The following is a 15,000-nucleotide window of genomic DNA, read 5'->3' on the forward strand; positions in this document are numbered from 1 at the left end:
TGTTAGGCGATATTACAATTTTTCGGACAAAGACAACGCTCTTAACGGCCAGGTACTCATTTACACCTGAGTACGGTGAGAGAATGTGAGTAAAGAGTCTTTTCCAAGGACTCAAATATGCGCCGAGCACGAGGCTCGAACCCAGGACCTTCCGATCCGAAAGCGAGTGTCATACCACAAGACCACATAGCCGATATGGTCATTCGAATGCTTTGATATGGATAGAAACTTGCTTGGTAAAGATTTGGATTGGTATAAACAACAGAAATCAACATGTTATTGTGACGTCACATCAAAATAATTCGTTAAAGTGTTTGGTTACCTCACACCGGTTCGCACCGCTTGGTAACAAAAAATTAAGTTTCATTAGAATCTAAAATATTCTCTTTTCTGCAAATTGGCAATTTGCGATATTCGTTTGTTTTGTTTTTTTTTTTTGTTTTTCCAATGATTCTTAAATGCTATGCTCTCTTAGAATCTCGCACCAAATCGCTCCAAACTATGGCCACATAAAAGAGAATTTTCTCAGTTTTCAAATCGTATATAAAAATTATCCATTTGAAGAATTGGAACTTATTTTTGGAAGTAACAAACAAACAGGAATCATCTCTTGTGTCCAAAGCGAGCAAAAAAGGGGTTAGTAATCTTGCCGAATTTATTTTTCTTTAAAACAAAAAATAACAATGAAAGTGGCTAAGCGGGGCTGGAACCTGGTACCTTCCGGATCACAGTGTAATGTTTTAACTACTCAGAAATCAAAACAGTCTGAGGGGTAGATAGTATAAAATATTTTTTGCACCCTTAAGATTTGTAATGGATTTGACAGCTCGTGCTGCGATTGGGAACAGGTCTAGCATTGCAAAACCCACATTTATAACAATCTTGTAGATAGTATCATTCGTTTTGAAGAGGGTAAAGATTGAATTTGGTAGCATAGATTTTTTTGATAAAAAATATTCACAGATAGCATGATAGGAAACCATAATGTTTAACTCCAAACGTATCCGGATTGTTTAAAGTACAGATTTTGTGCATTATTACCAAGCTCTGTGACGTAAGCCTTAATCTACAGATGAAAACAATTTTCAAAGTCTCAAGTTGTAAGATTTTATGACAAGATGTAAAAATATCTTCAGGATTGTTGCTTTTTTGAGCACCATGAAGCTAAAAATAGAAAATGTACGTCCGTGTTAAATCTTTAATCTGTTTTTCACAGGAATTTCAAAAATCTGAAATTCGCATATATTGAGGTAATTTATCATGATAACATGATTGTATCAATTCAAATAAACGAATCTAGTTCATATACTTTTTCAAAACTTCGTAAATAATTGATATTTTATAAATGTCATTGTTATTTCAACACAACACTTTGGCATCGTTAAGCAGTGAAGATTGAAGAATATTTCTCAAATAATTCATTTAGAAGGAAGAGTGAGAGAGAGAGAGAGAGAGGGAGAGAGAGAGAGAAAGAGAGAGAGAGAGAAACAGGTAGAAATGGAGAGAGAGAGAGAGAGAGAGAGGGGGGGGGAGAGGAGAAGGGAGGGAGAGCGGGATAGAGAGACGAGTGAGGAAGAGATAGAGAGAGAGATGAGAGAGAGAGAGAGAGAGTTTGGACGCGTGTATAAGTATAATGTATGTTTCTCACATAGACTCCTCCATGGTTTCTATTTACTCTCTTCTGTTATCTGTTAGCCTCTCTCTCTTTATCTCTCAGTCTCTCTCTCTCACTCTCTCTCTCTTTCTTTCTTTCGTTCTCTCTTTCTCTATCTATATCTCTCTATCTCTCTCAGTCTCTCTCTCTCTCTCTCTCTCTCTCTTTATTGTTCACTCACTTGAACACACACACACATACATATATATATAGGATATATATATATATATATATATATATATATATATATATATATATATATATTTATATGTGGGGGGTGTGTCTGTGTGTGTATACATGCACAAAAAATCTCTATATAATGCCTTTTTCGAGTTTTATAAAACGAGAATAAATGGGCGAAATTCTTTGTAGATAATTGAAGAATTCTTAAGTTTACTTATGATAAATTTAATTTAAATTTTGATATCATTCCTTTTACAATATTGAAACAACAAAATTAAGTATACGTGTTTTTAATATTCAAAAGTCATAATAACGTCATTTTTAATATGTTATGAAATCATATCAGCCCAAATAAGCGTGGCGACTTCATTAAAACTCACCTGCTCAAGTTTTTTTGAGATAATTCAATTCTCGTGTCAAAAGAAAGACTATTTTCTAATCATAATAAATTCTAATTGAAATATTTTCTTGTCTAATGCCTGACAACGAGGGGGTAATCTTCTCTCAACCTTGAAATCTCGAAATGATGAATTCTTTACGATGTGCAACGTACAGTTTTTCATTCATGTGATTTACAGGAATGTTTTATTGGCATGTTTGCGTGTAGACCCATGCCAAGTTTGTAAGCCCTTGCACTCTCAGACATCGTTATGGCGAAAGACGAGATAGAAACTCCGCCTGATTAACCTTCTCCAAAAAACAATAATAATAATTCCCATGGGTTAAATAAAGAAGAGTTGTAAAAACAGCGTTAACACCGGATGTTGCAAAACTATTTTTAGCAACAAGTCTGTGGCAAATTGAACCTTTTGACAAATTAAATGCTACGCCCAGTATTTTATTCCACTTTCTAAGGTTTTAATTTCACGTATTCTTCAATGTTCGAACAGTCCCATAATTATACTTCTCAAAAATGTTGGCGTTACTCAGAATCGCTTCTATTTTTTAATTATGTCACGGATCATATTTTTCGTCACATTTTGAAATGTTTAATCAAAATAGCAACGAACTTTGAAAGAGACATCATCATATTACACGTCTCATATGAAAGTCATTTACATTTGACAGAAATAAATATTAAACATTTTTAAAGAGCTTTTATTTAGCGCAATATCCACTAAACGTACTCCAAGCGCTGTACAAAGATTACCTTGCCAACAGCAACACTTAACATGTAAGGGGAGACAACATGTTGCCTGCTAGGCAATATTACATCTTTTCCGATAGAGGCAACGCTGTTAACGACCAGGTTCTCATTTTACACCTAAATACGGCGAGATAATATGAATACAGATACTTTTAAGGACTTAAATATATGACGCTCAGAGCGGACAAAGAGGTGTCGGAGTAAAAACAAATAAGGTGAGAATGATTTCAAGAATAGATAGATAGATAGATAGATAGATAGATAGATAGATAGATAGATAGATAGATAGATAGATAGATAGATAGATAGATAGATAGATAGATAGATAATAGATAGATAGATAGATAGATAGATAGATAGATAGATAGATAGATAGATAGATAGATAGATAGATAGATAGATAGATAGATAGATAGATAGATAGATAGATAGATAGATAGATAGATAGATAGATAGATAGATAGATAGATAGATAGATAGATAGATAGATAGATAGATAGATAGATAGATAGATAGATAGATAGATAGATAGATAGATAGATAGATAGATAGATAGATAGATAGATAGATAGATAGATAGATAGATAGATAGATAGATAGATAGATAGATAGATAGATAGATAGATAGATAGATAGATAGATAGATAATAGATAGATAGATAGATAGATAGATAGATAGATAATAGATAGATAGATAGATAGATAGATAGATAGATAGATAGATAGATAGATAGATAGATAGATAGATAGATAGATAGATAGATAGATAGATAGATGTAGATAGATAGATAGATAGATAGATAGATAGATAGATAAGATAGATAGATAGATAGATAGATAGATAGATAGATAGATAGATAGATAGATATAGATAGATAGATAGATAGATAGATAGATAGATAGATAGATTAGATAGATAGATAGATAGATAGATAGATAGATAATATAGATAGATAGATAGATAGATAGATAGATAGATAGATAGATAGATAGATAGATAGATAGATAGATAGATAGATAGATAGATAGATAGATAGATAGATAGATAGATAGATAGATAGATAGATAGATAGATAGATAGATAGATAGATAGATAGATAGATAGATAGATAGATAGATAGATAGATAGATAGATAGACAAACTCACCGCCATTGTCTTCTGTGTTGTCTACGAAGTCTGATGTCATAAACTGTTTGGCCAGGGTAGATTTTCCTGTTCCTGCCCCGCCCATCATAATAATCCGGAAGTAAGTAGGGATAGAGGGAGCCACTTCCACAGCATACGGGTCATCTGCCACATCTTCCGCTTGCTGAAGCTGACTTTGAATCTGAAGTTGATGCTGAATTAGAAGTTGCTGCTGTAGCAACTGCTGTCGCGCGTCAGCCGTGTTACTTCCGGCCGAACGAAGACTGTGGGTGCTCTTCTTTTTAAAAGAGTCCCCTCGGTTTACTACTGCTCCTTTCGAGGTTGTTTTGAATGACCGAACTCGTCTCAATTTGCTTCCGCGAGTTTCTTCGGGAGGGATGGTTAGGAAGCTCGCGTCTGAGACGTTTGGCATGGAACTTCTTCTACGGCCCATGGAAAAGGCGGAAGGATCTGGCGAATGTTGCATACTGCTGTTATTGCTTCTATTATCGTTGTCGTCGTTATCGTCGGCGTTTTGCCCGAAGTTCAAATTGCTGCTGTTGTTGCTGTTTTGGTGATTACTGTCATCGCGGTTGTTAATATTGTTGACGCTGTTTTTGCTTCTATTCAGCCTCTGATGTTGTCTTCCGTGAGGTGACGGTGAAGGTGTGCGATGGTCCATGCTGTTCGTGCTGCTAGCATGACTCATGGTAACGACGTTGAGTAAGTCTTTGTGGTGACTGTTTTTACCACTATTGCCGCCATTTTTGCGGCTGCTACCACCACTACCGCGATGTCCACCGCCATTGGCTCCGTTATTACTGCTGGTAGATTTTCCACTGCCGCTGTTTTCTCGGCTCATTTTGGAAGGTGATGCCCTGGACGGCTCGGGGCTTCTAGAAGAAGATGCACGGTGCTCCGAAATACTGGAAGAGCTTGCACCATTATACTGGTGATGAAGGTGGTGGGAATTGTTGAGATGTTGTTGCTGCTGCTGCTGCTGCATGTCCATAAAGAATTCCCCTTGTGCGAGGTTCGTGATTGCTGGCGAGTCCCTGTTGCTGCTGTTACTGCTGTCCTCTGAATTATTGCTATTTATCCGATTGCGTCTGTGACTGTTTACGACATCCATCTGAGGCATTTCAACCTTTGTTATTATACGAGTCATATTATCATAGCTGAAAACGTTACCCAATACACTGGGAGAGTCATGGATGATAATTTACATTATATTATATTCTTCTCCTTCGATTGCTCGTAATAGCTTTAACAACTCCTCTGAAAATTTCACTTTGTTTGATCTGTTAGTTCTGGATTAGAAGAAATAAAAAAGAAAATAACCATTAAAAACGGTTTATCAATTTAAGTTCCTTAATGCTACATTCGGTATGTACAGTACAAAATATCAAAACTATCTTTTTCAACCTCACCAAAAAGAAATCTTTGTAAGGTTTAACAAATTACATTTAATCCTTTAATAATGTAACTTTTTGGGCGTCGGCATAGTTGGCATTGATTGTGTATCAACAAGTTAGCTGACAGAGAAGTTTTCGGTTAAAAAGCGTGAAAGGAGTGGAGGGGGGATATGCCTGCGAATACTTTCGCAACTATAATTGTCACTGGGAAAAAGCCAGATAGCCTATCTGCCACCAGAAAATAATATTATGATAATCTGCGGGATTCATAATGTTTTACCCCAACAGTTTTTGAGTTGACTGTATAAGATTTGATGACATTAATTTCCCCCAACCCATCCAAAATCAGAAAGTGACTGTCCCGTTTTCTTTCTTTGTAGTCTTAAAATTGAATGCCTTTTATCAGTGATGAATCGTTCTATAACAAGCGTGAGATGTTGACTTTTCATCCTTGACATTGTACAAAATATGGTACCCAAACAACTGACATATTTTGGACAGTATTCCGGCTGACGTGAAAGGATTGGTTCTTTAATTGGACATGAGAGTATGACAAGACGCAGATTTGGTCCAAAATGGTCTCAGCCTTTTGTTGGGATGATTCAACCAGAATAGTATTTAGTTTTAGAATGGATAGTTGTTTTTTAGTTATAGAGGACAATGAAGAAGATACGTGAGGAAGGTGGTGGAGGAGGATATGGAGGAGGAGAAAGAGGACGACGACGACGAGGATGAGGAGGAGGAGGAGGAGAAGAAGAAGAAGAAGAAGAAGAAGAAGAAGAAGAAGAAGAAGAAGAAGAAGAAGAAGAAGAAGAAGAAGAAGAAGAAGAAGAATAGGGTTAGAAAGAGTGAACTACAAAAGCAACAATTACAAAAACATAAAGGGAGAGATAAAGGAATCGAGCAAGTAGAATTGAGAAAGTTTCGTCAGGAGTTACCTTAACGTTAATTTTACGTCTACTGTCAGTGCTGGATCATTCTATACCAAGAGTCGGATATTGTCTTTTTCATTCATGTACTAAATATGATACCCATAGAATTGACGTATTCTGGACAGTATTCCGGCTGACGTGAAAGGATTCGTTCTTTAATTGGACATGAGAGTCTGACAACACGGAGATTTGGTCCAAAATGGTCTCAGCCTTTTGTTGCGATGACTCGACTATAATAGTATTTAATTTTAGAATGAATAGTTCTTTCTTGGTTGTGGAGGACAATGAAGAAGATATGTGAGGAAGGTGGTGGTGGTGGTGGATGAGGAGGAGGAAGAGGTGGAGGAGGAGGGGTTGAGAACGAGGACGATGACTAAATAAATAGATGTAGAAGAGGGGAAAGAAGAAGAAGAAGAAGAAGAAGAAGAAGAAGAAGAAGAAGAAGAAGAAGAAGAAGAAGAAAAGGGTTAGAAAGTGTGAACTACAAAAGCAACAATTACAAAGACATGAAGAGAGAATTAAAGGAAACGATGAAGCAAGATTCAGAAAGTGATGTCAGAAGTTATCTTATACGTTAATATTACGATTATAATATATATTATTATTCCTTACGTCTTCTGTCAGTGCTGGGTCATTCTATAACAAGAATCATTTATAGACTTTTTCATCTATGCTATGACATTGTACTAAATATGGTACCCATACAACTGAGGTATTCTGGACAATATTCGGGCTGACGTGAAAGGATTCGTTCTTTAATTGGAGATGAGAGTATGACAACACGGAGATTGTTCCAAAATGGTCTCAGCCTTTTGTTGCGATGATTCAACCTGAATAGTATTTATTTTTAGACGCAATAGTTATTTCCTAGTTATAGAGGACAGGGAAGAAGATAAGTGAGGAGGGTGGTGGAGGAGGAGGGGGATGAGGGGGGGGGGGGAGAGAGAGAGAAAGAGGACGATGAGGAAATAAAAATAATAAATGTAGAAGAGAGGAAAGAAGAAGAAGAAGAAGAAGAAGAAGAAGAAGAAGAAGAAGAAGAAGAAGAAGAAGAAGAAGAAGAAGAAGAAGAAGAAGAAGAAGAAGAAAGAAGAAGAAGAAAGAAGAGAAGAAAGAAGAAGAAGAAGAAGAAGAAGAAAGAAGAAGAAGAAGAAGAAGAAGAAGAAGAAGAAGAAGGAAGAAAGAAGAAGAAGAAGAAGAAGAAGAGAAGAAGAAGAAGAAGAAGAAGAGAAGAAGAAGAAGAAGAAGAAAGAAGAAGAAGAAGAAGAAGAAGAAGAAGAAGAAGAAGAAGAAGAAGAAGAAGAAGAAGAAGAAGAAGAGAAGAAGAAGAAGAAGAAGGAGAAGAGGAGGAGGAGAGAGAAGAGAAGAAGGAGAAGAAGAAGAAGAAGAAGAGAAGAAGAAGAAGAAGAAGAAGAAGAGAGAAGAAGAAGAAGAAGAAGAAGAAGAAGAAGAAGAAAGAGAGAAGAAGAGAGAGGAAAGAGAAGAAGAAGAGAAGGAAGAGAGAAGAAGAGAAGAGAAAAGAAGAGAAGAAGAAGGAAGAAGAGAAGAGAAGAAGAAGAGAAGAAGAGATTAGAAGGATGAACACAGAAGAAACAAGTTAGCAAGAGATTTGATACGAATTAAGAAACATTGAAGACAAGATTCAGTGAAAGTTGAAAGTGTCAGAAGTTATCTTATACGTTAATCTTACAAATAAAACATATTTTATTATTCCTTAAGGCTTTTTCTTCAATCACAAGTTATAAGATGAGTATTATCAACCAGGACATGAAAGGCACAGACGATTTCTGAACAAGTACAGCAACACCACTGTAGGTAGCTGTATGTTATTTATTTTTCTGACATCTATAAAACTTGAGACGCATCATTTTTTATGGCTTCTTGAATATCCTGGCCCCTAATTATTTATCAAATTTGCCACTTTTCCTCTAAAATGTCATCATGATAATGAACTGTTACTTTATCTCCGTGTCAGACTGTTTCAGATTACATTGATGTCCTAGTTTGACGGAGGAAAATCTATCAAATAGCTTGAACTCCGTTTTTCTAACTATAGTAATTAATGACGAGAAGGATGACGATGATGATGACGATGATGATGTTGATGATGATGATGATGATGATAATGATGATGATGATGATGATGATGAATGATGATATGATGATTGATGATGATGATGATGATGATGATGATGATGATGACGACGATGACGATAATGATGATGATGATGATGATGATGATGATGATGATGATGATGATGATGATGATGATGATGAATGCCATGACCCGGTCAATGATATAATCTAATGCAATGTGAGAAGACAAATCTCACAATAAATAAGCTTTAGTACCAAAAAAATGCTTGCCTATAAATAATAATAATAATAATAATAATAATAATAATAATAATAATAATAATAATAATAATAATAATAATAATAATAATAATACTTTATTGCATCCCAAAAAGGAAATTTTTTGTACAGACGTGTTATAATTTACACATAAGATAAAAATACAATGGAAATAGGATGTATATATATAAAAAAGGAGCAGCTCTATAACCAGAGCTGCGCTTTATAATATGAATAATTTCAAACACTGTAAAATAGTTAAAACTGTCACTATAAATTGAAAATTGAAAAGATTGCAAAACAAATAAATTAATAAATTAATATTTATATTTTTAAAAAGTAAAAATGATAAATAATTATATAAAATGATTATTGCTTGTTGTTATAAAGCCTAATACTGGACGGCAGAAAAGATTTTCGGTGTCTCTCTGTTTTCGTTGAAATAGAGAAAGGGCGACCACTTCTTTCTGACATAATAATTGATGGTCTTAGTGGATGATACTGGTCATGTAATATTTTAGTTATTTTATTTATACAAAATTTCTCGTATAAAAGATCTACATCGTCAACATCATTTATATAGCGTTTAATGGATTTTTTAATATTTGAATTTATTTTGTTCCTTTCCACTGCTAAGCAATTGCCTCCCCAAGCTGTTATACAAAATGACAAAACACTTTCGATTACTGCTCTATAAAATAATGTGCAGAGGGTTTTATCTATTCTAAACTGAGAGAGTTTTGATAAAAAATATGTACGTCTGCACATCTTATGCCTAATTATTTTCAAGTGTTCATCCCACTTGAGCCTGTCATCAATCGTTACACGAAGGTATTTGTAGTGAGGAACTCGCTGGACGAATTGGTCCTTTAATTTTAACGGTTCTATCGGTTCCTTCACTCTCCTAAAGTCAATCACTAGCTCCTTTGTCTTGCTTATGTTAAGCTCTAGGTGGTGGGCATCACACCAAGACACAAATCTATCAATTTCTTGCCTATAAGCCACTTCGTTGCCATTTGTTATGAGGCCTTGAAGAGCGGTGTCATCTGCAAACTTTATTAAAGGTACACTCAGGTTTTGACTTCTACAGTCATTCGTGTATATTGTGAATAATACAGGGGACAATACACAACCCTGAGGAGCACCAGTATTTGTAGTTATACAGGAAGATTTGTTTTGTCCTAATTGAACATATTGTGCTCTCTCCGTAAGAAATTCGAGCACCCAAGCAATTATATACTTGTTTAAATTCAGACTAGTCAATTTTTGAACAACCAACTGAGGTTGCATTGTATTGAACACTGAAGAAAAATCTGCAAAAAGCAATCTGCAATAGCTCCTAGCGTGATCTAGATGCCTGTAGATGTTGTTTGTAAACAGCAAAATGGCATCCTCTACGCCACGTCCTGGTTTGTAAGCAAATTGATGACTATCACTCAATGGTATAAACTGATTCCTAATTTTAACAAGAACAAGTTTTTCTAAAGATTTCATGACTATTGAAGTCAGTGCAACAGGTCTGAGATCGTTCATAGTTTCAAGTTTTTCTTTTTTTGGAACAGGAATAATTTTTGAAGTTTTCCAAATTTCAGGGATCGAAACGCATTGGAGGGACCAGTTAAAAATATGTGTATAAATGGGGGAAAGCTGGTAGGCACATTCTTTTAATAGTTTTCCTTTCAATCCATCCGGCCCAGCAGCCTTCCTCTCGTTTAGTTTCGAAAATACGAATCTCGTTTCCTCTTCACTGACCTCAATAGTCATTTCATCTTCCAAAGCCCTGTCTAATTTATGTTTTTCATTTTCAATATCAAATGTGTTTGCTGTGTCGAAACGTGAATAAAATTTATTTAAAGTTTCAATTTCGATATCTTCTGATATAATCGTGGGCTTTGGATTATAGTTCACAGCAGTTTTAAGCCCCCGCCACGTGTCCCGTATATCCCCAGAAGAAAAGCATTTTTCAATTTTATTTTTGTACTTATCTCTACAACTAGATATTACCCTCTTTATCTCTTTTTGTTTTGTTTTCAGATCTTTTTTGTTTCCACTAGTATAGAGAGTTTTCTTTTGGTTCAATAAAAGTTTTAGATCTTTTGTTATCCAAGGCTTGTTGTTAGGATTATATTTTATTTCTTTTTTACAAGACACTAGCTGTTCACAGAATTTTAAATACTCACTCACACAGTCATTCAGCTCATCCACACTATCACATGATTCGATAAAAACATTCCAGTCAGTGCATTCAAAACAACCACGCAAATCTTCACACACACTTCCGTTCCAGATCTGTACACTTTTCTTTACTGGTTTTACACGTTTAAAAACAGGGCGGTAGGTGGGGAGTAGCAAGAGCATGCAGTGGTCAGATAAACCTAATGGGGCACGGGGTAAACATTTATAACTATTTTTAATATTACACAGGAATAAATCTAATGTTTTTTTGTCCCTTGTCTCGCAGTCCACGTATTGATGAAGTCCCGGAGAGTAAAATCGTTACATTGGTTAAAATCGCCAGTGACCATCAATACGGCATCGGGTGACTTAATTTGAATGTCCTGTATTTCTTTCCTCAAAATATGTTTCGCTGTGGTGTTGTCTGATGATAGTGGAATGTAGACGTTGATGATGATGACATGAGTATATTCCCGGGGTAGATAATATGGTCGTGACGAAACAGTAATAAATTCAATATAATCGTCACAATACATTTTCTTTATCTGACAGTTATTGGGGTGGCACCATTTGTTGTTAATATATGTGCACACCCCACCCCCAGTTCGTTTATTTACATTAGTCCGATCTCCTCGAAATAGTGAATATTGTTCAATATTAAAACATGATGATGGTATGTGATCTTCACTTTGGCCAACGTTTGAGATTGTTGCTTTGTCCCTGAAAAAGCAGATCCGATGACAATAACCGTCTCTGTGGTTTTTGTGTAAACAAGGCCTAGGGTAAATTTATTGGAAGTGGTTATTCAGTATCAGATACTGAATAGTGCTTTGCCACTATTCAGTATCCGCAAGGAACTCTTTTTTATAGAGAGAGTGAAAAGTGCGACAATCTCGGTTGAATGTAAATAAACTGCTGACCGACTTCCAGATTGAACACGTGCAGTAACTGACAGCCCGATTCAAAGTTGCAAAAATATTTTGATCGTAATTTTTTAATTCCTGCTATTAACATAGATCAAAATAACAAAGTAAAAGTGGCAGTCAAATACATTTTTAAATGTCTAAATAGACATGATTAAATGTCACTAAATATTCAGTGCCACCATGGTTGGTGGATATAAGCTGTTTGACTCTGAGCTTAAGGTTCGAGAGTTCAAATCCCAGCAGGGATAACTTTTTTTTTTCCCCAATATTTTTAAAATTCCTTCTGTCTATTAAAACTTTTGTTTTAATAATTTTATTTGCTTGTAATATACTTTAATGTTGATATTATACTATTGTTCTTTTATTATTATTATTGTTGTTATTATTATTATTATTATTATTATTATTATTATTATTATTATTATTATTATTATTTATTATTATTATTATTAATATTATTATTATTATTATTCTACGTACATACTATTATTATTATTATTATTTTTGTTGTTGTAATCGTCATCATCATCATTATTATGATTATGATTATTTTTTTTAAAATCAAGTAGTTGGAGTAATTTAATCAGTTATCGATTTATTACGAATATCTTTTATGTGTTATAATCTCGTTGTTGTTTTTCATTGATTTGCTCTTCTATTGTTTATTACTTTTTTAAATCTTGCTTTTTTCTGTTTGTCTCATTTGTTGTTGTTGTTGTTGTTGTTGTTGTTGTTGTTGTTGTTGTTGTTTGTTTGTTTGTTTTTTTTTTGTTTTGTCATCTTAGACAAACCCGATTCATTATAAATATGTGAACAGACTTTCTGCCATTTTTAATTGAGCGATGTACTTCCGTGAATTAATTGCCGTATTATATTAAAATTTACGTGTAATAATAATAATAATAATAATAATAATAATAATAATAATAATAATAATAATAATAATAATAATAATAATAATAATAACAATAATAATAATAATAATAATAATAATAATAATAATAATAATAATAATAATAATAATAATAATAATAATAATAATAATAATAATAATAATAATAATAATAATAATAATAATAATAATAATAATAATAATAATAATAATTTAAATAGATACTGAATATTAGACTACAATTGACATCTATTTACTGAATACATGTGGTATTTTTAGGGGTGTTTCTTTTTTTACGAAACACGCCGAAACCCGACAAAGTTATGGGAAGTAGGCAGCAGTGGGGAGTGAACCTGGGACTGGGTTTCGTAAAAAAAAAAAAGCAATTACTTTTTTTAAGAAACCCGACAATATCCGACAAAGTTATGGAAAGAAAGTAGGCAACAGTGGGGGAGTAAACCCGAGACTCAGAGAACTGTACACTATTGGGGAGTAAACCCGAGACTATGGTTTTTCGACGGGTTTTGGCGGGTTTCGTAAAAAAGGAATTGCTTCATTCTTGTCTGGTACCCAACTCCCATAGTCCGGCTTCATTTCCCACTGGCATCCATCTTCCATAGTCCCAGGTTCATTTCCACTAATATCCTCTTCTCCCAGTCCCAGGTTCACTCCCAACCGGTGTGCACTTCCCTGAGTCCTGGTTCATTGCCCAATGGTGCCCACTTCCCATAACTTTTGACAATTTCGGTAGGTTTCGAAATAAAAGTACATTCTGAGCTCACTGTCCACTGGTATCAGCCTCTCGCAGTCCCAGGTTCAATCCCCATCGGTGTCCGAATCCCAGATTCATTCCCAACTGCTGCCTGCTTCCCATAACTTTGTCGGGTTTTGGCGAGTTTCGTAAAAAAGTAATTCCCCCTCCCCCTTGGTATTGCTTTTTTACAAAATCCAGAGTCCCAGGTTCACTCCCCACAAGTGTACACTTCCCTGAATCTCAGGATCACCCCCCACTGTTGCCTACTTCAATAAGTTTGTCGGATATTGCCAGTTTCGTCGGGTTTCGTAAAAAAGTAATTGCTTTTATATGAAACTCGCTGAAACCCGCCGAAAACCAGAGTCTCAGGTTCACTCCCTACTGGTGTACACTTCCATGAATCTCAAGTTAACCCCCCAATGTTGCTTACTTCCCATAACTTTGTCGGATATTGCCAGGTTTCGTATAAAGGTAATTGCTTTTATGTGAAACTAGCTGAAACCTGCCGAAAACCATAGTCTCAGGTTCACTCCCCACTGGTGTACACTTCCATGAATCTCAGGTTCACTCCCCACTGTTGCCTACTTCCCATAACTTTGTCGGATATTGCCGGGATTCGTAAAAAAGTAATTGCTTTTATGTGAATCGCACTGAAACCCGCCGAAAACCATAGTCTCAGGTTCACTTCCCACTGGTGTACACTTCCCTTAGTCTCAGGTTCACTCCCCATTATTTCCCTACTTTCCATAACTTTGCCCCATTTTGTTGGGATTTGGTGCATTTCGTAAACAAAAAGTGATTGCTTTTTTTTTTTTTTTCAAAACCCGCCAAAACCCAGTCCCAGGTTCACTCCCCACTAGTGTACACTTCCCCGAATCTCAGGTTCACGCCCCACTGTTGCCTACTACCCATAACTTTCTCCAATATTGCCAGGTTTTCGTCGGGTTTCGTAAAAAGGCAATTGCTTTTATATGAAACTTGCTGAAACCCACCGAAAACCATAGTCCCAGGTTTACTCCCCACTGGTATACACTTCCATGAATCTCAGGTTCACTCCCCACTGTTGCCTACTTCCCATAACTTTGTCGGATATTGCCGGGTTTCGTAAAAAAGTAATTGCTTTTATGTGAATCGCACTGAAACCCGCCGAAAACCATAGTCTCAGGTTCACTCCCCACTGGTGTACACTTCCCTTAGTCTCAGGTTCACTCCCCATTATTTGCCTACTTTCCATAACTTTGCCCCATTTTGTTGGCAATTCGTAAACAAAAAGTAATTGCTTTTTTTTTACAAAACCCGCCGAAATCCAGACCCAGGTTCACTCCCCACTGGTGTACACTTCCATGAATCTCAAGTTCCCTCCCCACTGTTGCCTACTTCCCATAACTTTGTCGGATATTGCCAGGTTTCGTAAAAAGGTAATTGCTTTTATGTGAAACTA

The 15,000-nt window shown here is 35.4% G+C and overlaps 1 protein-coding gene across 1 annotated transcript in view; it reads right to left on the minus strand.

Moving 5' to 3' along the window:
- LOC144976790 (uncharacterized) overlaps positions 1-15,000 on the minus strand; it is a 246,290-nt gene that overhangs the window by 138,936 nt on the left and 92,354 nt on the right. Inside the window, exon 3 of the mRNA XM_078921239.1 lies at positions 4,132-5,420. Coding sequence (XP_078777365.1) covers positions 4,132-5,278 — 1,147 coding nt within the window. The 5' untranslated portion in view covers positions 5,279-5,420. The remainder of the gene's footprint in view (positions 1-4,131; positions 5,421-15,000) is intronic.

Source organism: Berghia stephanieae, chromosome 7 (assembly GCF_034508935.2).
Source record: "Berghia stephanieae isolate SIO BIC M18660-M18661 chromosome 7, UCSD_Bste_1.3, whole genome shotgun sequence".
Classification (NCBI taxonomy): Eukaryota; Metazoa; Mollusca; class Gastropoda; order Nudibranchia; family Aeolidiidae; genus Berghia; species Berghia stephanieae.